The 26,358-nt window shown below is 45.1% G+C and overlaps 2 protein-coding genes across 15 annotated transcripts in view; one reads left to right on the forward strand and one right to left on the reverse strand.

Annotated features, from left to right (window-relative positions):
* Nucleotides 1-26,358, reverse strand: part of LOC125725351 (RAB11-binding protein RELCH homolog) — a 181,042-nt gene that overhangs the window by 88,573 nt on the left and 66,111 nt on the right. The window lies entirely within an intron of this gene.
* The window catches only part of LOC125725333 (NACHT, LRR and PYD domains-containing protein 12-like), a 70,010-nt gene that overhangs the window by 687 nt on the left and 42,965 nt on the right, over nt 1-26,358 (forward strand). For 6 of the 14 annotated variants that reach the window (XR_007387440.1, XR_007387439.1, XM_049002178.1 and 3 more), the window contains exons 2-5: nt 6,442-6,561; nt 7,522-7,635; nt 9,976-10,089; nt 14,052-14,165. Coding sequence is in view for 12 of the 14 variants with exons in the window: in XM_049002178.1 (XP_048858135.1) it covers nt 6,482-6,561; nt 7,522-7,635; nt 9,976-10,089; nt 14,052-14,165 (422 nt within the window). In the remaining 2 variants the exon portion in view is untranslated. Of the gene's footprint in view, nt 1-6,441; nt 6,562-7,521; nt 7,636-8,731; nt 8,800-9,975; nt 10,090-11,190; nt 11,256-14,051; nt 14,166-26,358 lie in introns of those variants that run through there. The other 8 variants (XM_049002182.1, XM_049002180.1, XM_049002181.1 and 5 more) reach the window with 8 other exon arrangements.

Consider the following 26,358-nt stretch of genomic DNA (forward strand, 5'->3'; position numbering starts at 1 on the left):
TCCATGTAAAGCGTCTTGGGACGACTGTTGTGAAAGGCGTTATATGAAAATCTGAATATATCTACGTGTATTTATATATGTATATGTCAAATCATCACACTTTCGGACGTCATTGTCATGGATTTTAACGAAACATGACATGCTAATTTGGTCATATGAGTAACTCATGAAACTGAAACTGGGTCTTGGACCAATACTGAGGGAGATTTAAGCGAACTAAGTTTAAACTTTTTTTTTTTCTTGGGGGGGGGGAGGGGGCTATGACTTTGACTGGATATATTTACCTTAATATAAGCTGCACATAAGTGGTCCTCATATTGTTTAAAAACTATTGTCCAGCTCTATAGATTGAGCAAATAATATGCTATCCCCATATAAATAATTACTATTTAATAACTGATTAAAATATTAAAAATTAAATAACAAAAAACCTATATTTCAAAATTGTTCAATTATTTACTAACGCTAGCTCGTAAATTAACATCTCCAGAAAATGTATGTGTGTGTGTATATATAAGCTCGTGGATTTAAGTCGCGCATGCGCTGCCGATCTGAGTCACCCGTCTCAAACTATTGCAGCATTAAACTATTAAAGCAAAGGTCACTAACAGGCGGTCAAGGCCCGGACCCAGAAGCTGTCCCACACGGACCCGGACCGATAGCCAAAACAAAGTTATGATTTAAAACCTAACGGGGCGCTTCTATTTTAAGAATAGCGCAGCTTTTGTAGTATTTTCGGTAGTGGTCTAACAGTAGAACCGCCGTTCCCCACGCCAATGAATGTCAAACGCCTTTAACCGCCAAGAAAGACGTAGTTCGGCGTATGCAGTCCTTTGTCTGCGCTAAAGCAGTGTTGTCAACTTCGCGACTTTGTCACTATATTTCGCGAGTTTTCAGACCCCTCTAGCGACTCGATTTCAAAAAAGCGACTAGCGATTTTTTTCTGGTGTTATTGGAGACTTTTACAGACTCTCTCTCCTCACCGAGCAGCGAGTGGTGCCGCGGGCTCCTCTCCCGTCCCAAAGCGGTCACAGGCGTCCAGTCATCGCGCAGCAACCTCGCCCAGCTTATGTCAGAGTTGGAGATGTTCACCCCTCCGCGTCCAGACTGCAAATGAATCGCGCATGCGCGAAGCCGCTGGCTGATCCTGCCGCTGTATCGCGGATTTTCCCCCGACGCGTCACAGTTGTCTGCGATGTGTGCATGTATATTTGTGTGTGTGTGTGTGTGTGTGTGTGTGTGTGTGTGTGTGTGTGCGTGTGCGCTTCCCCATCTCTGGTACTCAGCCATCTCTCTATTTGACTTTCCCTGCCGGCCCCTGGAGGATGGGCTCCCCCTTTGAGTCTGGTCCCTCCCAAGGTTTCTTCCTTCTAGGGAGTTTTTCCTTGCCACTGTCGCCTACGGCTTACTCACTGGGGGCTTTGGGTGAGGATGCTGTAAAGCGCTTTGAGACAATGTAATGTTGTGATAATGCGCTATATAAAAATAAATTTGTTGTTGTTGTATATATATTAATATATATTATATATATATTATATATATAATATAATGAAAGTCCATTTGTAGTTCTAAACATATTTAGACATATTTTTTGTCTCTCCCACGACATTATTCCTCTCTCTTACAGCATCCATGATAATTACATGCATATTGCACATTATGCAAATGAGGCGATGGCGTCATGCAGCGACTTTTGGGACAGGCAATAGCTACTTTTCTTGTTGAGGAGTTGGCAACAGTGCGCTAAAGTAACATTATTGTTAATAGCGGCAGCGAAGCTAACACCCGCAACCAAAACGTCATAGTGTTCCTACCAGAGTGGCTGCTTAATTGACAGTCAGGTATTTATTGCATGCAATGTTGATACAACTAATAAGCTACTTAAATATATATCACACTAAAAAGACATAATGATCTTCTGGACCTTTGCTTGAAGAAACTTTCGCTAACTGGACCACTTTACACTTTAGTTGAATACCCCTGTATTAAAGAATCACACTGTTCAAGTAATTAAGGACTGTTAGGATGTCTTCTGAAGCCAAAAAGTGCCCTAGAAATAGGGATTCGCTCCATCAACCTGGACACAGCTTTTTTCTTTATTAATAAGATCATAAGTATTTAAAGTTTTTAGGAAAAAAAGTTCTCCGTGCACAAACCTGCAGTTTTGGATGAAACAGGGGCTAAATTTGATTTCTTAAAAATGAAAATTTGGGGTCTATAGCATCTGTCCGTGGATCTCCAAAGTGTCAGCTCTCTGGATGGCTAGACATGAATTAAGTTCATTTCAGAAATGATCAAACCCTTCTGACAAACCCCCTCAGAGGATGTGGGCATATACATTTTCTTGTCTTTGGCCTGCTTTTAGTTTTTAGTTGTACTTATTTTGCATTAATCAGTTCTGCATAACTGTTAGGCCTGTTTCCTGTTTCTGTCATGTTGCCGATATTTCAAAATTGTATGTTTATTACTTTAATCAGCTAAATCATGTACAGTTAGATCTCGGACATTCGTGTGGCTAGGTTCCAGAACCCATCGCGAATGAGGAGGATTCATGGATGCTTGGTAGAGTCACTAAAAATGGTAAACATTAGCACCTTTCAAGAAATGTATAATTTTTTTGCATTGAATATACGTTAATGTGTACTTACTATTACAAAATAGTAAATGAACTGTTTTCTAATATTTGTATAACAATTAGCGTTCCAAAGGGAATTAACTTTGAGAATGGGATTAGCATCTTGTAAAGGTACAGTACAATATATCGATACAAATCGATGTATTGTTACACCCCTAGTATGTACAATTAAATTAGGTGCAGTCCTTGCGACTTCCAAACAATAAATTACACATAACATATTGCACGAGACATATTGCACATAAAAGACATATTGCATGAGATTATGTCTATTGCACTCAGGTTGACTAGGTGTCATTCAACGCCCTGATAGCGACAGGGTAGAAACTACTATAAAGTCTGTTAGTCCTTGTTTTGATGCTCCTGTATCTTTTGCCTGTTGGCAGCATTTGGAATAAGTCATGAGCAGGGTGTGAGGAGTCTTTTAGGATGTTTTCTGCTTTTCTGGGACAACGAGAGCTGTGAAGTTCATCCAGAGAGGGTAAAGGAGAGCCGATTACCTCTTTACAATCCGCCGAAGTGATTTTCTTTGCGTTATTGTGCAGCTGGAAAACCACACACACAGACACACAGGATGCTCTCAATGGAACAACGATAGAAGGATATAAGCAGTTTTTGGGGGATGCTATTTTTCCTGAGGTCTCTGAGGAAATAAAACCTCTGCTGAGCCTTCTTTGTCAGCTCTGCTGTGTTCACACCCCAGGACAGGTCCTCCATGATGTGAACTCCCAGAACTAATAAAGTGGAAACCACTTACAGTGATCATGGTTATAGTGACCCACCACTTGTATGGATCAAATAGCTTGGGACAGAATCATTTCTGTACAAATACTGTTTTGGGTCTTGGATAAAATTATTATAATTTTTTTTTTTTTACTTTGATCGTTCTACTTCGCCTTGTTTCTTTTGGCTAGTTACCCGAGGCTAATTTTGTGTGCATATAAATGAAGAAGAAAGTCATTTTCTCTTAATGACAAAAATAGTCTAATCCTGGCAAACCGAGCCACTGAGACATAGTGATATTACAACAAGCACTTTGATACAATGTAAAGTTGTGAAAATGTGCTGTATAAAAAAATTGAATTGAATATTATGTGCTGTACTGTACTATAGCATATTTGGATTATACTCAGTTCAGTCATTTGTATGAATTTGTATTGAAATGAACAAAATTCAGTAAATAGTGACGCCAGTTTTATTACCTTATAGTCATGTAATAAATATACAAATGTCAATTAGATGGTAATCTGCCTGAGACATAAAGAAGAAAAATAAAAATCGGTTATAATGATCATCGTCTTATAGTGATCAATTTCACCCCGACAGAGATGATCACTATAAACGATTTCCACTGTGTTTTAGGCATACTACTGATTTGCTTATCGAATTGTAGGGGATAATAACATTGTATAGTGCCAAAAAGCTGGCGTCCATTACCTGAAATGGACCTGAAATAACATACAGTTTATTCTTGTCAAATAAAATGAACTCAAATTAAATGGTCGATTTGATTTTCTGGAGGAAAATTAATCTTTTAGATTAATCGACCAATCGGTTAAATAGTCGATAGATTAATCCATAGACAAATAGTCATTAGTGGCAGCCCTATTAATTTTATTGATCCCAGGCAGAAATCACTACCCGAGCCTAGTTAACATAGCCTAAACCATGTCAGCTGTCTAATGTCAGTCGTTAAATCAGTGATGGGCCGGGTCTGTAGTATAATTGGCAGTAGTATTTGAATATCTTAGAATGATAAATCTGACAAAAATTAGGATTCGGTAAAAAAAAGTCCTAAAACCACGACCTCAAAATAACAAGAAGCATGAAAAAACACAACCTGCAAGTCAATGAAATTATAAGCGACTTCAGAAATAAAAGTCCAACGTCACTTATAATTAAGGGACTTAGCAACACGGCTTCGCTCACCAAAGGGCCCAAATATGTTATGCGGCTTTTTTAGATCACGGGGGGGCTTTCGGTCGTGCACAGAGAGAGGTGATGTGCATTTCATCTTAAGGGGTTTTGTGCCAGATGACTGCGGATAGTACGTGATATTTTTGCCTGACGGAGATCATGACCGCCAGCTGCACGTGTCCAGGATAATCGACCAGGTGTTTACTGTAGGTGATAACAGTGACTTTCACAGAGCTGAGGTCAGCCAAGAAAGAGCAGGAGAAGAATAGATGTAGGAGGTGTGGAGGTATCTGCATATCTGATTTTTACTGTCCATATTGTATATACTGTCCAGACATTTTACTGTGATATGTGGTATTTCTAAAAGCAGCATGATTCCGGTATTTTGAAATCTTGGTGATAAAATCCCCATGGGCGGTGGCAGAAAGATCGTAATGTCTAACTATTTAGATCGTAATATCATATCAGAAGCTTGAGATTTGGCAACCCTGAAAACGTAAATTTTTTTGTTTCACCTGAGTTGATTTATATAACAAATAACATTACTTTATACAGTGGTTAAACAGCGGAAACTGTCACCTAAAGTAGCAAACTTCCTAATAACTCCAGCTTAAAACTACTATCTAGGATATACGTATATCAAGCAGAATCTGTTACAACACTCTCACTCCCTTCTGGAGGCAAATTTTCTTGAATATCTTTAGAATGACTCAGAACTCCAACCAAATTCCAAAGAATTTGTGAAGACTTACCGACACACCTAGGGCATCCCATCCCACCCTCCCCCTCACTCTGCCTGCTTCACGAACATTAATATAGACAAGAATAAATCTTTCATGCTTCTCGCAGTACTAACCATTGCCAAGAAAACAATCCTTCTGAACTGGAAGTCAAAAGAGAGTTTAAACATAGCTAAGTTCAAAAATCTACTCTTAGACTATTTTTCCATGGAGAGGATGTCTGCCTGTAAGAAAAATTAATTGACAGAATTTGAAAATAGTTGGACTGCAATAATTAATTTTATAATGTAATGCCGCCTGGGGTGGCGGGGTCTCTTTTAGTGCACAATATAGTGTTGGCTCGGTGAAATGCTGCCACACAGGATTAGATTTTTGTTCTGCCATCAGACAGCAATTACTAAAAGAGAAGAAAAAATGCAAGGTTAGTATTTTTTATTATAGTACCTTCATGCATTTAACAGCGAACAATAGCAAATAAAAATATTATAAATATTTATTTTAATATTTTTATTTTAATATTCAGAGAGAGCAGGCCTGGTGGCATTATAGCTTATGCACTTTTTCTTTGAAGTGATTTTATTTTTGCACTAATGGCACCAGTTGCTGACTTTAAAGGACTCAGTTTCCGGGTAAATAAACACATGTTTGTGTTTCAAATAAGAGTGAAATCTGTGTATTTGTGTCCTGCACAGTCAGACCTTAACACCATTCCTTAACACCATTCCTTAACATTGGTTTCATTTCATGTTGGTGAGCATAACGAATTTCAGAAATCGAAGGGAAACCTTAAACATTATAATTTGAACTTTTAATTTTAGTCGACAAAATCAACTGTAGTTTTAATCTACTGTAATCTTATGATATTTAGTCGACTAAAACAAAAATAATTTAGATTACTAAATTATGACTGAAACTAAGTAAAAATTTGGTGTCAGAATTAACACTGGTGGGTACCAGACACAAGGCACGGAATAATGACTCATGCACAGTAAGTAAGGGACAGAACAGAAATGGCGTTCAGTGATGTACGCAGGTCACTCTAACAGCACGTAACAGGATGGAGACCCAGTGTGTCAGTTTGATGTACAAGTGCTGAGTTCTCGATACTGTGTATTTATCTATATATCTGCTTACCCTTCATGTTCACAGAGACCCCAGCAGGAATCATCTGGTCTGGATCAGCACAGAAATGGAGAAGGAGAGAAGAAAAAGAAGAGCTGCTTCTGAAATGCGCCCCCCTGTGGGGTGTAAGAGAAAGAGCACTGAGAGGTAACAGTGTTACAGCCCACTAGCATGCATGTCTCTCTGGGTCTATAGTCAGGCCATAACATAAAGTAACCTGGGCTCCTAGCTAGGGCTGCTCAGTGGGCAGCACTGTAATACAGGTAGCTTCATAATAACACCTTGTCATCTTCTTTATTCACATTTTTCTTCCACAATCAGCCAGTTATTTTATACTAGAGGCCAGCAGCAGACCATCCCTCCCATACAAAATGGCCACATAACAAAAATAAACAAACAAACAAATAAATATACCGGTAAAAAGCAACATCATTCAAGTCTAATTATGGAGGTTTTGAACAATAAAACTAAACCTTTCTTATAGGAATCTAATTTTCAGGCGAGAATTTATTTCACATTGAAGCTGACTGTAAATAAGTCTGTTTGCATCAAGAGCTTCACAGCATATCAATGTACATGAAGGCAGAGCAGAAGGATAAACAGCAGTGTGATGGCGTCCCCATTGTATGAATTATATTTATACCATGAGGGTTTGTTTCCTCTCACTGCCCACAGTGTCCTGATGGAGAGAGCAGACTCCCCTGTACCCAGCAGTGTGATGCTGTCCCCACTGTATGAATTATATTCATATCATGAGGGTTTGTTTCCTCTCACTACCCACAGTGTCCTGATGGAGAGAGCAGACTCCCCTGTACCCAGCAGTGTGATGCCGTCCCCATTGTATGAATTATATTTATACCATGAGGGTTTGTTTCCTCTCACTGCCCACAGTGTCCTGATGGAGAGAGCAGACTCCCCTGTACCCAGCAGTGTGATGCCGTCCCCATTGTATGAATTATATTTATACCATGAGGGTTTGTTTCCTCTCGCTGCGCACAGTGTCCTGATGAAGAGAGCAGACTCCCCTGTACCCAGCAGTGTGATGCCGTCCCCATTGTATGAATTATATTTATACCATGAGGGTTTGTTTCCTCTCGCTGCGCACAGTGTCCTGATGAAGAGAGCAGACTCCCCTGTACCCAGCTGTGTTTCCATGAAGAGTGACTGGTCAATGGAGCACCAAGCCACCTTCAAAGAGGGACGTTTTCCTACAGATCAAAGGTAAATGTGCATTTAAACAAACACTGTTTAAAACACTCAGACTCTCAGTCATATGGCACAGTGACATACAAGGTATGAGAAAAAACACTAACAATAAGTGCATCAATGTTTACCTTTAACAAATTCCATCACCTTTGAGAATTTAAACAATAGCTTTGTCTCTATTCAATATTAATAGCATCTGAGGTAAATGGATGAGGATTACTGTAAAACCTGACTTCCTGTGAACTGGACTTGGAAGTTATTTAATTGCAAAGTGGATTTTGAATTTCAGTCCTCATCACAGAGCTGGAAACAAACTGGTTTGCCTGATCCCTCCTGTATATCCATTACAGAATGACTCAAGAATAGATTATCAGCTTGTAGGACGGATGCTTCTCTTCTGATAAATAATTTCCCTCTCATGAATTCATCAGATTATGCTCTGACTATGGCTTCAGTTTATCATGTTTAATTGAACCATGTGGCTTAATAATGAGCCAGTATCATCAGACACAAAAGAGAAGGACTATTGGTTTCTTTGCCAAAGGTGACAATTAAATACTTGCTGATTCACATCATAATAAATGTGACACTGCAGTGGTTCTCATCCCCTGAGTGTAAAATAAGATGATTTGTTGATCCCAGGGGCAAATTCTCTTGCGTACAGCAGCAAAGTGCAGAGACACAAACTTATAATGTAGAACAGAGACAACGTGCAAAGACAGCAGATATAGTGCAAGTAAGTAATCCTCTTTGGAAGTAAACAAAATTTTTATAGGTAATCAAGTTTAAGAAGTAAACAGTACACAAAGAAAAAATCCTGAAAATACAATACTGTTTAATAAGTAAATTTAAATAAAAAATTTTTAATCGTTACAAATGGGACGTTAAGGCTGGCTGTGGGGGCTGCACATTGACAGCAGGCATTGTGGTGTCTAACGGCAGCAGGCAGGAAAGATCCCCAGTAGCGCTTCTTAGCTCACGGTGGGGGAATGAGCCGGTGGCTGAAGGTGCCCCAAGATAGCGCCCCCTGGAGCCTCGGCTGGGTTATGGACCAGGCCAGTGGGGCCAGTGCACTGGGGGTTCGGAACAGCAGTGGCTGTGAGTCCCAACATTTATAGTGCAAGATATGAAATGCCCCCCCCCCCCCCCTGTGGGGTGTAAGAGAAAGAGCACTGAGAGGTAACAGTGTTACAGCCCACTAGCATGCATGTCTCTCTGGGTCTATAGTCAGGCCATAACATAAAGTAACCTGGGCTCCTAGCTAGGGCTGCTCAGTGGGCAGCACTGTAATATGTGTAGCTTCATAATAAGACCTTGTCATCTTCTTTATTCACATTTTTCTTCCACAATCAGCCAGTTATTTTATACTAGAGGCCAGCAGCAGACCATCCCTCCCATACAAAATGGCCACATAACAAAAATAAACAAACAAACAAATAAATATACCGGTAAAAAGCAGCATCATTCAAGTCTAATTATGGAGGTTTTGAACAATAAAACTAAACCTTTCTTATAGGAATCTAATTTTCAGGCGAGAATTTATTTCACATTGAAGCTGACTGTAAATAAGTCTGTTTGCATCAAGAGCTTCACAGCATATCAATGTACATGAAGGCAGAGCAGAAGGATAAACAGCAGTGTGATGGTGTCCCCATTGTATGAATTATATTTATACCATGAGGGTTTGTTTCCTCTCACTGCCCACAGTGTCCTGATGGAGAGAGCAGACTCCCCTGTACCCAGCAGTGTGATGCCGTCCCCACTGTATGAATTATATTCATATCATGAGGGTTTGTTTCCTCTCACTACCCACAGTGTCCTGATGGAGAGAGCAGACTCCCCTGTACCCAGCAGTGTGATGCCGTCCCCATTGTATGAATTATATTTATACCATGAGGGTTTGTTTCCTCTCACTGCCCACAGTGTCCTGATGAAGAGAGCAGACTCCCCTGTACCCAGCAGTGTGATGCCGTCCCCATTGTATGAATTATATTTATACCATGAGGGTTTGTTTCCTCTCGCTGCGCACAGTGTCCTGATGAAGAGAGCAGACTCCCCTGTACCCAGCAGTGTGATGCCGTCCCCATTGTATGAATTATATTTATACCATGAGGGTTTGTTTCCTCTCACTGCACACAGTGTCCTGATGAAGAGAGCAGACTCCCCTGTACCCAGCAGTGTGATGCCGTCCCCATTGTATGAATTATATTTATACCATGAGGGTTTGTTTCCTCTCACTGCACACAGTGTCCTGATGAAGAGAGCAGACTCCCCTGTACCCAGCAGTGTGATGCCGTCCCCATTGTATGAATTATATTTATACCATGAGGGTTTGTTTCCTCTCACCGCACACAGTGTCCTGATGAAGAGAGCAGACTCCCCTGTACCCAGCTGTGTTTCCATGAAGAGTGACTGGTCAATGGAGCACCAAGCCACCTTCAAAGAGGGACGTTTTCCTACAGATCAAAGGTAAATGTGCATTTAAACAAACACTGTTTAAAACACTCAGACTCTCAGTCATATGGCACAGTGACATACAAGGTATGAGAAAAAACACTAACAATAAGTGCATCAATGTTTACCTTTAACAAATTCCATCACCTTTTAGAATTTAAACAATAGCTTTGTCTCTATTCAATATTAATAGCATCTGAGGTAAATGGATGAGGATTACTGTAAAACCTGACTTCCTGTGAACTGGACTTGGAAGTTATTTAATTGCAAAGTGGATTTTGAATTTCAGTCCTCATCACAGAGCTGGAAACAAACTGGTTTGCCTGATCCCTCCTGTATATCCATTACAGAATGACTCAAGAATAGATTATCAGCTTGTAGGACGGATGCTTCTCTTCTGATAAATAATTTCCCTCTCATGAATTCATCAGATTATGCTCTGACTATGGCTTCAGTTTATCATGTTTAATTGAACCATGTGGCTTAATAATGAGCCAGTATCATCAGACACAAAAGAGAAGGACTATTGGTTTCTTTGCCAAAGGTGACAATTAAATACTTGCTGATTCACATCATAATAAATGTGACACTGCAGTGGTTCTCATCCCCTGAGTGTAAAATAAGATGATTTGTTGATCCCAGGGGCAAATTCTCTTGCGTACAGCAGCAAAGTGCAGAGACACAAACTTATAATGTAGAACAGAGACAACGTGCAAAGACAGCAGATATAGTGCAAGTAAGTAATCCTCTTTGGAAGTAAACAAAATTTTTATAGGTAATCAAGTTTAAGAAGTAAACAGTACACAAAGAAAAAATCCTGAAAATACAATACTGTTTAATAAGTAAATTTAAATAAAAAAATTTTAATCGTTACAAATGGGACGTTAAGGCTGGCTGTGGGGGCTGCACATTGACAGCAGGCATTGTGGTGTCTAACGGCAGCAGGCAGGAAAGATCCCCAGTAGCGCTTCTTAGCTCACGGTGGGGGAATGAGCCGGTGGCTGAAGGTGCCCCAAGATAGCGCCCCCTGGAGCCTCGGCTGGGTTATGGACCGGGCCAGTGGGGCCAGTGCACTGGGGGTTCGGAACAGCAGTGGCTGTGAGTCCCAACATTTATAGTGCAAGATATGAAATGCCCCCCCCCCCCCCCCCTGTGGGGTGTAAGAGAAAGAGCACTGAGAGGTAACAGTGTTACAGCCCACTAGCATGCATGTCTCTCTGGGTCTATAGTCAGGCCATAACATAAAGTAACCTGAGCTCCTAGCTAGGGCTGCTCAGTGGGCAGCACTGTAATACAGGTAGCTTCATAATAAGACCTTGTCATCTTCTTTATTCACATTTTTCTTCCACAATCAGCCAGTTATTTTATACTAGAGGCCAGCAGCAGACCATCCCTCCCATACAAAATGGCCACATAACAAAAATAAACAAACAAACAAATAAATATACCGGTAAAAAGCAGCATCATTCAAGTCTAATTATGGAGGTTTTGAACAATAAAACTAAACCTTTCTTATAGGAATCTAATTTTCAGGCGAGAATTTATTTCACATTGAAGCTGACTGTAAATAAGTCTGTTTGCATCAAGAGCTTCACAGCATATCAATGTACATGAAGGCAGAGCAGAAGGATAAACAGCAGTGTGATGGTGTCCCCATTGTATGAATTATATTTATACCATGAGGGTTTGTTTCCTCTCACTGCCCACAGTGTCCTGATGGAGAGAGCAGACTCCCCTGTACCCAGCAGTGTGATGCCGTCCCCACTGTATGAATTATATTCATATCATGAGGGTTTGTTTCCTCTCACTACCCACAGTGTCCTGATGGAGAGAGCAGACTCCCCTGTACCCAGCAGTGTGATGCCGTCCCCATTGTATGAATTATATTTATACCATGAGGGTTTGTTTCCTCTCACTGCCCACAGTGTCCTGATGAAGAGAACAGACTCCCCTGTACCCAGCAGTGTGATGCCGTCCCCATTGTATGAATTATATTCATATCATGAGGGTTTGTTTCCTCTCACTACCCACAGTGTCCTGATGGAGAGAGCAGACTCCCCTGTACCCAGCAGTGTGATGCCATCCCCATTGTATGAATTATATTTATACCATGAGGGTTTGTTTCCTCTCGCTGCGCACAGTGTCCTGATGAAGAGAGCAGACTCCCCTGTACCCAGCAGTGTGATGCCGTCCCCATTGTATGAATTATATTTATACCATGAGGGTTTGTTTCCTCTCACTGCCCACAGTGTCCTGATGAAGAGAGCAGACTCCCCTGTACCCAGCAGTGTGATGCCGTCCCCATTGTATGAATTATATTTATACCATGAGGGTCTGTTTCCTCTCACTGCACACAGTGTCCTGATGGAGAGAGCAGACTCCCCTGTACCCAGCAGTGTGATGCCGTCCCCATTGTATGAATTATATTTATACCATGAGGGTTTGTTTCCTCTCACTGCCCACAGTGTCCTGATGAAGAGAGCAGACTCCCCTGTACCCAGCAGTGTGATGCCGTCCCCATTGTATGAATTATATTCATATCATGAGGGTTTGTTTCCTCTCACTACCCACAGTGTCCTGATGGAGAGAGCAGACTCCCCTGTACCCAGCAGTGTGATGCCGTCCCCATTGTATGAATTATATTTATACCATGAGGGTTTGTTTCCTCTCGCTGCGCACAGTGTCCTGATGAAGAGAGCAGACTCCCCTGTACCCAGCAGTGTGATGCCGTCCCCATTGTATGAATTATATTCATACCATGAGGGTTTGTTTCCTCTCACTGCCCACAGTGTCCTGATGAAGAGAGCAGACTCCCCTGTACCCAGCAGTGTGATGCCGTCCCCATTGTATGAATTATATTTATACCATGAGGGTTTGTTTCCTCTTGCTGCCCACAGTGTCCTGATGAAGAGAGCAGACTCCCCTGTACCCAGCAGTGTGATGCCGTCCCCATTGTATGAATTATATTGATACCATGAGGGTTTGTTTCCTCTCACTGCACACAGTGTCCTGATGGAGAGAGCAGACTCCCCTGTACCCAGCAGTGTGATGCCGTCCCCATTGTATGAATTATATTTATACCATGAGGGTTTGTTTCCTCTCACTGCCCACAGTGTCCTGATGGAGAGAGCAGACTCCCCTGTACCCAGCAGTGTGATGCCGTCCCCATTGTATGAATTATATTTATACCATGAGGGTTTGTTTCCTCTCACTGCCCACAGTGTCCTGATGGAGAGAGCAGACTCCCCTGTACCCAGCAGTGTGATGCCGTCCCCATTGTATGAATTATATTCATACCATGAGGGTTTGTTTCCTCTCACTGCCCACAGTGTCCTGATGGAGAGAGCAGACTCCCCTGTACCCAGCAGTGTGATGCCGTCCCCATTGTATGAATTATATTCATATCATGAGGGTTTGTTTCCTCTCACTACCCACAGTGTCCTGATGGAGAGAGCAGACTCCCCTGTACCCAGCAGTGTGATGCCGTCCCCATTGTATGAATTATATTTATACCATGAGGGTTTGTTTCCTCTCGCTGCGCACAGTGTCCTGATGAAGAGAGCAGACTCCCCTGTACCCAGCAGTGTGATGCCGTCCCCATTGTATGAATTATATTTATACCATGAGGGTTTGTTTCCTCTCACCGCCCACAGGGTCCTGATGAAGAGAGCAGACTCCCCTGTACCCAGCAGTGAGATGCCGTCCCCATTGTATGAATTATATTTATACCATGAGGGTTTGTTTCCTCTTGCTGCCCACAGTGTCCTGATGAAGAGAGCAGACTCCCCTGTACCCAGCAGTGTGATGCCGTCCCCATTGTATGAATTATATTTATACCATGAGGGTTTGTTTCCTCTCACTGCACACAGTGTCCTGATGGAGAGAGCAGACTCCCCTGTACCCAGCAGTGTGATGCCGTCCCCATTGTATGAATTATATTTATACCATGAGGGTTTGTTTCCTCTCACTGCCCACAGTGTCCTGATGGAGAGAGCAGACTCCCCTGTACCCAGCTGTGTTTCCATGAAGAGTGACTGGTCAATGGAGCACCAAGCCACCTTCAAAGAGGGACCTTTTCCTACAGATCAAAGGTAAATGTGCATTTAAACAAACACTGTTTAAAACACTCAGACTCTCAGTCATATGGCACAGTGACATACAAGGTATGAGAAAAAACACTAACAATAAATGCATCAATGTTTACCTTTAATAAATTCCATCACCTTTGAGAATTTAAACAATAGCTTTGTCTCTATTCGATATAAATGACATCTGATGTAAATGGATGAGGATTACTGTAAAACCTGAGGCAGGAAAGATCCCCAGTAGTGCTTCTTAGCTCACGGTGGGGGAATGAGCCGATGGCTGAAGGCGCTCCAAGATAGCGCCCCCTGGAGCCTCAGCTGGGTTATAGGCCAGGCCAATGGGGCAAATTTACTATGAGGGCCCCAGCATATAGAGCTCATGCTGACCACTTGGGCCCCTGGAACCCCTTCCATATACTGTATGGCGAGCATTAACTCCCAGGGTCCTCAGCCCCCCCAGCATATAGAGTGCAAGCTGGTCACCTGGGGCACTCGGTACACGCCAGCCGCCTTGGGCACTCGGTACACGCCGGCTACCTGGGGTATTCTGTACACGCCGGCCACCTGGGGCACTCTGTAAATGCCGGCCACTTGGGGTATTCAGTACAAGCCGGCCACCTGGGGCATTTGGTACACGCTGGCCACCTGGGGCGCTCAGTACACGCTGGCCGCCTGGGGCACTCGGTACACGCCGGCCACCTGGGGTGTTCGGTACACGCCGGCCACCTGGGGCACTCGGTACACGCCGGCCACCTGGGGTGTTCGGTACACGCTGGCCGCTTGGGGCACTCGGTACACGCTGGCCACCTGGGGTGTTCGGTACTCGCCGACCACCTGGGGCACTCGGTACACGCCGGCCGCCTGGGGCACTCGGTACACGCCGGCCACCTGGGGTGTTCGGTACACGCCGGCCACCTGGGGCACTCGGTACACGCCGGCCACCTGGGGTGTTCGGTACACGCTGGCCGCCTGGGGCACTCGGTACACGCTGGCCACCTGGGGTGTTCGGTACACCTGGGGCACTCGGTACACGCCGGCCACCTGGGGTGTTCGGTACACGCTGGCCGCCTGGGGCACTCGGTACACGCTGGCCACCTGGGGTGTTCGGTACACGCCGGCCACCTTGGGCACTCGGTACACGCCGGCCGCCTGGGGCACTCGGTACACGCCGGTCACTTGGGGCATTCGGTACACGCTGGACACTTGGGGCACTCGGTACACGCTGGCCACCTGGGGTGTTCGGTACACGCCGGCCACCTGGGGCACTCGGTACACGCTGGCCACCTGGGGTGTTCGGTACACGCCGGCCACCTTGGGCACTCGGTACACGCCGGCCGCCTGGGGCACTCGGTACACGCCGGTCACTTGGGGCATTCGGTACACGCTGGACACTTGGGGCACTCGGTACACGCTGGCCACCTGGGGTGTTCGGTACACGCCGGCCACCTGGGGCACTCGGTACACGCCGGCCACCTGGGGTGTTCGGTACACTCTGGCCGCCTGGGGCACTCGGTACACGCCGGCCACCTGGGGCACTCGGTACACGCCGGCCGCCTGGGGCACTCGGTACACGCCGGTCACTTGGGGCATTCGGTACACGCCGGTCACTTGGGGCATTCGGTACACGCTGGACACTTGGGGCATTTGGTACACGGCTGCCACTTGGGGCACTTGGTACATGCCATGCTCCTTGGTGTGTACAGTGCCAGCTTAAAACAGGGACATTTCAGAGATTAAGCTGTGAGCTGAGCATCAAGGCCCCCTGGGTCCTCAGCAAGGACAGTGGGCCAGGATTAACATCAGGCTCACTGGCCCCCGTCCTGCATACGCTGACTGGCATGTTACAGTAAATAGTTCAGAATAGTGGGGAACCTTGTTCTTATATCACAGCTACTGCTACACTGTGGTCATTCAAGAGCTTGTATTATTTTCCAATGTTTCCTATTATTACCTTCTCTGTCATTTAGACACAGGGCATTAATGATAGCTAGCTAACTTGTCAGATAACATTACACTGTGTCTTTAAGTCTGCTGCTACTAACTTTGAACACTAAGTTTAAACATTGACCAGTAATACCAGCCAAGACTGAAAGGTCAGGCTGATGCCAGTTTCGTGATCTTTAATGAATATTGGTTAATTGCAATATGTTAACTGATATAATGCGCATCTCTACATATTGTTTGTTCCATCTTCATAACTCACATTTATTATTATTATTATTATTATTATTTTAACAACAACAACAATAATAATCTTAATCAGTATCATATCAGAATCATGAGTGAAAATCACGATCTTGATTCTGAGTGAAAAGTGTAGGGTGACCAGGTGACCAATCGGACAATGATAGGCTATAACTAGCATGTTTAAATCAGGTATGGGTCATGTGATGAGTAGGGACCAATCAAGCTGCTTTTAGAGTAAAATAATCAATTCACACAATATTATGACAGTGGGGTGTGACCCACAGTGTTATGGCGGAAGAGAGAGACCCAGAGTGTTCTGGCTGAGGCAGTGATGGCGTTCACTAGCATCCGGTACTAGGAAGCGGATGGAGGGGGCCGCATGAGTCAGAACTCTGACCTGGAGTCAGCCATTGAGCTGCAGATAAGAGGTCAGGTCAGCCCCTGGCAGAGTTGTGGCCTGTGTCATAGTGTGTACATAGATTACTGAAGATGGCGGCGCGGAAGGACACAGCGGCTACTCCGGATCTCATAGTGTGCATTTGTTTTGTTGTTAATGTCTGTATTTGTAGTCTTCTGCTATCAGAACATGTGTGTGAAAGACGCAAAAAGACGCACATACAACCGCTGTGCTCATCTGGAAATCAAAGAAAGATTTAAAGATAACTTAGCCGAAAACGCGCTAACAGAGGGGTTCCGCGAGCTTGGCCTGTTCCGCGATTTCGGCCTGTTCCGCGATTTCGGCCTGTTCTGCGAGCTCGGCCTGTTCCTGCCCCTGAATCGGCTGCAGCACCCATCCCAGTAAAGAGACTCCTCAAGCGGTGTAAATTCACCCAGAAAGCGCGGAGGCATCCGGGCTAAGCTAAAGGCTAATCCAACCAAACCAGCGGTGCCATCCATCATTCTGGCAAACGTCCGTTCGCTGGAAAATAAACTCGACCACATCCGACTAGAGAGAGCTGCACATCGCGACATGAAGGACTGCAGTGTTTTCATATTTACGGAAACCTGGCTGAACGACAACATCCCCGAAGTGGCTATTCAGCTAAGGGGGCTACATGCTATCCGTGCAGACCGAGACGCCGGCAAATCCGGAAAAGCTGATGTGTTTACAACAACACAGAATGGTGTGGAAACACAGGTATGATCACCAATCACTGTTCATCGCTGATGGAATTTGTGGTAGTGAAGTGCAGACCTTATTATTCGCTGTGGGAGTTCAGCGTCATTGTTATTGTGGTGGTGTACATTCCCCCCGATGCTAATGCTAAGGAGGCGCGACGCGAGCTGTACGAAGCCATCAGCGACCTGCAACCTCTCCACCTCATCATCCCCGGGGACTTTAATGAAGCAAATTTAAAGTCTGTTTTACCCAAACTCCAAGTTCCCAACCAGAGGAGCTAATATACTGGACTTGGTTTCCACGAACACTGAAGCTGCATACAGAGCAGCCCCCCACCCCCACCTTGGACGTCCAGACCACACTACAGTAATGCTCACTCCAGCATACAGCCCACTGCTGAAAAGCGTAAAACCTGTAACAAAGAAGGTCAGAACATGGCCGGAGGGAGCGACTGAAGCCCTGCAAGACTGGAGCATCTTCAGAGAAGCAGGATCCACCGGCCAGCACACAGACATTAACGAATATGCTGAGACAGTGATGGGATACATTGACAAATACATTGCAGAAGGTTTACAGCAGAAGTGCATAAACTGCTGAAAACACGGAATGCTGCTTTCAGAGGAAAATACGCTGTGGTGCTCAAAAGAGCAAGAATGAACCTCTCCCGGGACACGAAGCTGGTAAAAAGGGAATACAGGAAGAATATCAAGAGACACTTCACCTATTCAAGAGACGCACGACGCATGTGGCAGGGTATCCAAGCCATCACTGACTTCAAGACCCCGCCACGTGTGTGTGAAACTGATGCCTCTCTTTCAGATGCACTCAACCACTTCTACGGCAGGTTTGAGATCCAGAACACCAAGCCAGCATGGAAGACCGCACTCCCACCAGACGACTGAGTGCTGTTCCTGTCTGCAGCCAGCGTAAGAACGACCCTCGCTAGAGTCACCCCACGGAAAGCTGCTGGACCCGACAACGTACCCAGACATGTGCTCAGAGCCTGATCTGACCGGCTAGCCGATGTCCTTGTGGACATCTTCAACACCTCCCTGAAGCAAGCTGTCATCCCGCAGTGCTTCAAGACCACCACCATCAGACCTGTTCCAGAGAAGGCCACCGTCAGAGCACAACGACTACCGCCCAGTAGTACTTACTCCAATCGCTACGAAGTGCTTTGCGCGACTGGTCCTGAGCCACATCAAGAACCAGCTCCCCCTCATGCTAGATCCACTGCAGTTTGTGTACTGCATGAACAGATCAACAGATGATGCAATCTTACTTGCACTTCACCTGTCCCTGTCACACCTGGAACACTGAAACACCTACATGAAGATGCTGTTCATCGACTTCAGCTCAGAATTCAACAGTATCATCTCTCAGCAGCTGATCGCCAAGTTGGACCTGCTCGGACTGAACACCTCCACCTGCAACTGGATTCTGGACTTCCTTACTGGAAAGCCCTAGACATTCCAGAACGGCACCATCAGCTCCAACACAATCACGCTGAACACAGACGCTGCCCATGGGTGTGTGTTGAGTCCGTTTCTCTTCACGCACCTGAGACACAACTGCACCTCCAGCTCCAGCACAAATCACCTCATTAAATTTGCGGACGACACCACTGTTGTGGGACTCATTAAGAACAATGATGAGACAGCATACAGGGAAGAGGTACAGCAGCTGGCAGTCTGGTGCAAGGACAATTTAGATTAGATTAGATTCAATTTTATTGTCATTACACATGTATAAATACAGGGGCAACAAGATTCAGTTTAGCATCTAATCACAAGTGCAAAGAGCAGCAAGTGCAATAAATATAGTATGTGATATGTATGGTTAAATGCAGTATGTACAGTTAAATGCAGTATGTACAGTTAAGAGCACAGCGAAGGTGGGAATAGATATATAGATAGATATACAAATGTTAAAAAAAAATGCGGATGGCAAATATATAGATGTACAATATACGTGTATGTACAATGTACAATATACAGATATATACAGATGCGCTATGTATGTGCTGAGATACTATAGGTACTATAATATACAGTCAGGTCCATAAATATTGGGACATCGACACAATTCTAATCTTTTTGGCTCTATACACCACCTCAATGAATTTGAAATGGAATGAACAAGATGTGCTTTAACTGCAGACTTTCAGCTTTAATTTGAGGGTATATACATACAAATCAGGTGAACGGTGTAGGAATGACAGCAGTTTGTATATCTGCCACCCACTTTTTAAGGGACCAAAAGTAATGGGACAAATTAACAATCATAAATCAAACTTTCACTTTTTAATACTTGGTTGCAAATCCTTTGCAGTCAATTACAGCCTGAAGTCCGGAATGCACAGGCATCATCAAACGCTGGGTTGCATCCCTGCTTGTTCTTGGGGCATTTCCCCTTCAGTTTTGTCTTTAGCAAGTGAAATACACGCTCAATCGGATTCAGGTCAGGTGATTGACTTGGCCATTGCATAATATTCCACTTCTTTGCCTTAAAAACTCTTTGGTTGCTTTCGCAGTATGCTTCAGGTCATTGTCCATCTGCACTATGAAGCACCGTCCAATGAGTTCTGAAGCATTTGGCTGAATGTGAGCAGATAATATTGCCCGAAACACTTCAGAATTCATCCTGCTGCTTTTGTCAGCAGGCACATCATCAATAAATACAAGGGAACCAGTTCCAGTGGCAGCCATACATGCCCACGCCATGACACTACCACCACCATACTTCACTGATGATGTGGTATGTTTTGGATCGTGAGCAGTTCCTTTCCTTCTCCATACTCTTCTCTTCCCATCACTCTGGTACAAGTTGATCTTTGTCTCATCTGTCCATAGGATGTTGTTCCAGAACTGTAAAGGCTTTTTTAGATGTTGTTTGGCAAACTCTAATCTGGCCTTCCTGTTTTTGAGGCTCACCAATGGTTTACATCTTTAGTTGAACCCTCTGTATTCACTCTGGTGAAGTCTTCTCTTGATTGTTGACCTTGACACACATACACCTACTTCCTGGAGAGTGTTCTTGATCTGGCCATCTGTTCTGAAGGGGTTTTTCTTCACCAGGGAAAGATTTCTTCGGTCATCCACCACAGTTGTTTTCCGTGGTCTTGCAACTCTTGATGTTGCTGAGCTCACCGGTGCGATCTTTCTTTTTAAGAATGTTCCAAACAGTTGATTTGGCCACACCTAATGTATTTGCTATCTCTCTGATGGGTTTGTTTTTATTTTTCCAGCCTAATGACGGCTTGCTTCACTGATAGTGACAGCTCTCTGCATCTCATATTGAGAGTTGACAGCAATGGATTCCAAATGCAAATAGCACACTTGAAATGAACTCTAGACCTTTTATCTGCTCCTTGTAAATTAAATAATGAGGGAATGACACACACTTGGCCATGGAACAGCTGAGCAGCCAATTGTCCCATTACTTTTGGTCCCTTAAAAAGTGGGTGGCAGATATACAAACTGCTGTAATTCCTACACCGTTCACCTGATTTGTATGTAAGTACCCTCAAATTAAAGCTGAACGTCTGCAGTTAAAGCACATCTTGTTCGTTTCACTTCAAATCGATTGTGGTGGTGTATAGAGCCAAAAAGATTAGAATTGTGTTGATGTCCCAATATTTATGGACCTGACTGTATATATACACAGATGTACAATATACAGATATACAGATTCACTATGTATGTGCCGTAATACTAAGAGTGCTATAATATATATATATATATATATATATATATATATATATATATATACACACACATACACAGATGTGCAATGTACAGGTGTGTTGTGTGTTTAGCGGGGGACTGAGTTCAGTAGTGTGACCGCTGTGGGGAAAAAGCTGTTCCTGAACCTGCTGGTAGCGCCTTCTGGAGGGGAGGAGCTGGAAGAGTTTGTTGGCTGGATGAGAGGAGTCCTTAAGGATGTTGCGTGCTCGGTGTAGACATCTCTTCTTGTGGACATCCTCAATGGCAGGAATTGGAGTCCCTATGATTCGTTGGGCGGTTTTTACCACCCACTGCAGTGCCTTGCGGTCAGCCACAGTACAATTCCCATACCATGCTGTAATACAGTTGGTCAGGATGCTTTCTATCGCACAGCGGTAGAAGTTGCCCAGTATGTCAGCAGACAGTTGGTTCTTTTTCAGTGTCCTCAAGAAGAAGAGGCGCTGATGGGCCTTCTTGACCAGGCTGGAGGTGTTGGTTGTCCAGGACAGGTTCTCTGAGATGTGTGTCCCCAGGAATTTGAAGCTGGGAACCCGTTCAACAGCCATGCCATTGATGTGGATGGGGTGGTGGGTATCTCTCTTCTCCTTCCTGAAGTCCACAATGAGCTCCTTGGTTTTGGAGGTATTCAGGAGCAGGTTATTATCAGCGCACCATGCAGATAGGTGTTTTACCTCTTCCCTGTAGCCAGACCCATCGTTGTCACTGATGAGACCGATCACCGTGGTGTCATCTGCAAACTTGATGATGGAGTTGGATCCATACATAGGCCTGCAGTCATGGGTGAAAAGGGAGTAGAGGAATGGGCTCAGCACACAGCCCTGTGGAACACCAGTGCTGAGTGTAATGGTAGTAGAGCAGTTATGGCCTAACCTGACATGCTGGGGTCTGTCGGTCAGGAAGTCCGTGATCCAATTACAGATAGAATTGTTAATACCAAGATCCCCAAGTTTAGTGATCAACTTGGAAGGGATGACTGTATTGAATGCTGAGCTGAAGTCAACAAACAGCATTCTTGCATAAGTGTTCTTATTGTCCAGGTGTGAGAGTACACAGTGAAGCGCTGTGGATACAGCATCCTCTGTACTTCTATTGCTTCGGTAGGCAAATTGGTGAGGATCTAGTGTGGGGGGCAGGCATGTCTTGAGGTGTGACAGGACCAGTCGCTCAAAGCACTTCATAGCTATAGGCGTGAGTGCTACAGGGCGGTAGTCGTTCAGGCACATCGGTGATGAGTGTTTCGGCACTGGCACTATGGAGGTGGTTTTGAAGCATGCTGGTACTGCTGCCTGGGCAAGGGACAGGTTGAAAATGTCTGTAAAGACCCCTGTAAGCTGTTCAGCACATGCCCTAAGCACACGTCCAGGAATACCGTCAGGGCCAGCAGCCTTACGAGCATTGATACGGCTCAGTGCATCATGTACCTCTGTGTGGGTGAGTGTGAGGGTATGGCAGTCATCAGAGTGTAGGGTTATGGTGGACTTTTCCTTATTGTCCTTGTCAAAACGAGCGTAGAAGTCATTCAGCTCATTAAGGGAGGACACGTTCATGGCTGTCTGTGTGGAAGTGCTAGGCTTGTAGTCAGAGATGGCCTGGATGCCCAGCCACATGCGACGGGGGTCAGAGTTGACAAAGTGCTCCTCCACCTTCAGTTTGTAGCTAAGCTTGGCCTTGTTGATGCCCCTCTTCAGTTCTGCCCTGGATGTACTGTAGGCCTGTGCGTCACCTGATCTGAAAGCTTTGTTACGTGCCTTTAGCAGAAGTCGCACTTCCCTGTTCATCCATGGTTTCTGATTTGGATACGTTGTGATCTGCTTCTTTGTAGTAACACTGTCAATTGTGGTGCTGATGTATTCCAGTACTGAGTGTGTGTAACAGTCAATGTTTATATACGAGTCGAAGGTGGCCTGAGAGGCAAACATGCTCCAGTCCGTGTCCTTAAACCTGTCCTGGAGTGCAGAGTCTACCCCCGCTGGCCACACTTTGATGGTCTTTACTGTTGGTTTCACACGGTTGATGAGTGGTGAGTACTTGGGGGTGAGAAACAAAGAAAGGTGATCTGACTGTCCCAGGTGGGGGAGGGGTGTAGCAATGTTTGTATAAACATGATCCAAAGTTTTATCCCCTCTGGTATGGCAGGATACATGTTGGTGAAATTTAGGTAGCACTGTCTTTAGGTTGGAGTGGTTGAAATCCCCTGCTACAATAAATGCAGCCTCGGGGTGAGCAGATTGTTGTTTGCTAATGGCTGCATATAGTTCTTTCATAGCAAGCTTAGCATTAGCATCCGGTGGGATATAAGCAGCTGTTATTATAGTGGAGGTGAACTCCCTCGGCATATAGAATGGTCTACACTTAACCATGAGATACTCAAGGTCAGCTGAGCAATGTTTTCCAACAATGACAGAGTTCGTACACCAAGCCTTGTTAACATAAATGCACAATCCTCCGCCTCTTGTCTTACCGGAAACATCAGCTGTTCTGTCCGCCCGGAGAGTTTGGCGTCCGACTAGCTCAATAGCATCGTGAGGTATACCGCTGTGTAGCCATGTTTCCGTAAATATTAGGATGTTACAGTCCATAAGTCTCCTGTTGTCGGTGATCCAAAGTCGTAACTCATCCATTTTGTTCACCAGGGACCGCACATTAGTGAGGAAAATAGTGGGTAAGGAAAGCCGATGTGGTGATAGCCTTAGCTTAGCTGTTAGTCCTCCGCGTTTCCCCCGCCTTTGTTTACGGTCTCTGCGCCATCTTCGAGCACTTCCGGTCGGCCGAGTAGCCTGCAAAGCGTCGGGTGTTCTTCTTATCTCAGGGATGAGACGAAGGCTACTGATAAAACAGTCGGAGTTGTGCAAATCTATATCCAAAAGCTCTTGTCGGGTGTAAGATGTAAAAGCGAAGCTGTTCTGAACGAACAGACCCGAAATGAGCAGGAATATAACTGCTATTTTGCAAAATCTGAAGAGACGCTGAGCCTCGCATGACGCACGCGCCGCCATTTTTCTAGGGTATGGACACAATGAATTAATCTGACTCTTAATGTTGACAAAACAAAAGAGCTGATTATCGACTTCAGAAAGACCAAGACTGACCATCCTCCGCTGAATATCGCAGTGGAGTAAGTGAAGGGCACCAAATTCCTTGGTGTTCCCATCACAGACGACCTTTCCTGGACCAGCAGCACCAGTTTCCTCACCAAAAGAGCTCAGGAGTGCCTGCACTTTCTGAGGAGACTGAAGAAGGTACATCTCCCCAAACCCATCCTCACCACCTTCTACAGGGGCACCATCCAGAGCATTCTATCCAGTTCTATTACAGTCTGGTATGGAAACTGCCACGCCTCCGACCACAGAGCCTTTCAGAGGATTGTTCATTCCGCTGAGCGCATCACCGGCAGCTCTCTGTCCAGCCTGCAGGACACTTACACTTCCCGCTGCATCTGTAAGGCCACCAGCATTGTGACTGACCGGTACCATCCCACCCAGGAACCGTTTATCCCTCTTCCATCCAGAAGAAGATTCTGCAGCATCAGGAGCAGGTCTGCATGACCGTGCAATAGCAGCAGGTCTGCATGACCGTGCGATAGGAGCAGGTCTGCACGACTGTGCGATAGGAGCAGGTCTGCACGACTGTGCGATAGGAGCAGGTCTGCATGACCGTGCGATAGGAGCAGGTCTGCACGACCGTGCAATAGGAGCAGGTCTGCATGACCGTGCAGTAGGAGCAGGTCTGCACGACTGTGCAGTAGGAGCAGGTCTGCACGACCGTGCAATAGGAGCAGGTCTTCATGACTGTGCGATAGGAGCAGGTCTGCATGACTGTGCAGTAGGAGCAGGTCTGCATGACTGTGCAATAGCTTCTTTCCCCAAGCAGTCCGGCTCCCGAACAGCACACCGCCCCCCCCCCCATACACACACACACACACACACTTGACTCTGTACTGCACACCCTGCGCTGTTCTATGTAACACTTTATATTTATTCATTTTGATCCCGTTATGGCTGCTTTTATATGAATATGTCTACATCTATGCATACCTGGACTTTTACACACGTATTGCATTCTTGCACAACTTCTCTTAATTTGCACAATATAACCTGCTCCCTTTACTTACCCTGTATATATGTACATTCATACTGCTTTCATACTGTATTCTTCATGTCATTGTACTGTCTTTCTATTCATGTCTTCTCTATATAAATGTACATTCAGATATATGTATATAGGTGTAGTGTAAATTATTACCCCTCTCACCCTCATTGTGATCTGTCTGTGCTGTTGTGTTTTATGTTACACTTATGCTCATGGAGAACGATATTCCGTCTCACTGTATACTTTTTGTTTTGGATGACAGTAAAGCTCTACTTTCTTACGTATGACTTGTGCTGATCTCTCTATAGCTCCGGCAGATACTGTGCTTGTCTTGGGTTGCGCCTGTGGTAATGGACACCGGGGGGCGCTATAGCACCCGCAGATACTGTGCTTGTCTTGGGTTGCGCCTGTGGTAATGGACACCGGGGGGCGCTATAGCACCCGCAGATACTGTGCTTGCCTTGGGGTGCGCCTGTGGTAATGGACACCGGGGGGCGCTATAGCACCGGCAGATACTGTGCTTGTCTTGGGCTGCGCCTGTGGTAATGGACACCGGGGGGCGCTATAGCACCGGCAGATACTGTGCTTGTCTTGGGCTGCGCCTGTGGTAATGGACACCGGGGGGCGCTATAGCACCGGCAGATACTGTGCTTGTCTTGGGTTGCGCCTGTGGTAATGGACACTGGGGGGCGCTGGGCCCCGACAGTTGGGTGGTGTAAGCTGAGAGACCTGCCTCCCCTCATGCTCCTCGCTCCCCCTCTCACCTGCTCTCACGCTTCCCCCAGTCCCCGGTCAGCACATCCCCCTCATAACCTGATGGGATAAGAATGTTTTGAAGGTTTGAGGCAGCATCACCAGGGGCCTGTACTACGAAGTGGAGTTACTGGCTTATCGGGGTAACTTGTCAAATTTAAGGTAGTCTGGGCAAAATGTAAGTGAACGTATATGAAGTACATTTAACCTATGGTACCTTAAATCCGACAAGTTTCCCCGATAAGCCAGTAACCCCGCTTCGTAGTACAGGCCACAGGACTTGAGTTCACGGACAGCTGTGTGT

Source organism: Brienomyrus brachyistius, unplaced genomic scaffold (assembly GCF_023856365.1).
Source record: "Brienomyrus brachyistius isolate T26 unplaced genomic scaffold, BBRACH_0.4 scaffold65, whole genome shotgun sequence".
NCBI lineage: Eukaryota > Metazoa > Chordata > Actinopteri > Osteoglossiformes > Mormyridae > Brienomyrus > Brienomyrus brachyistius.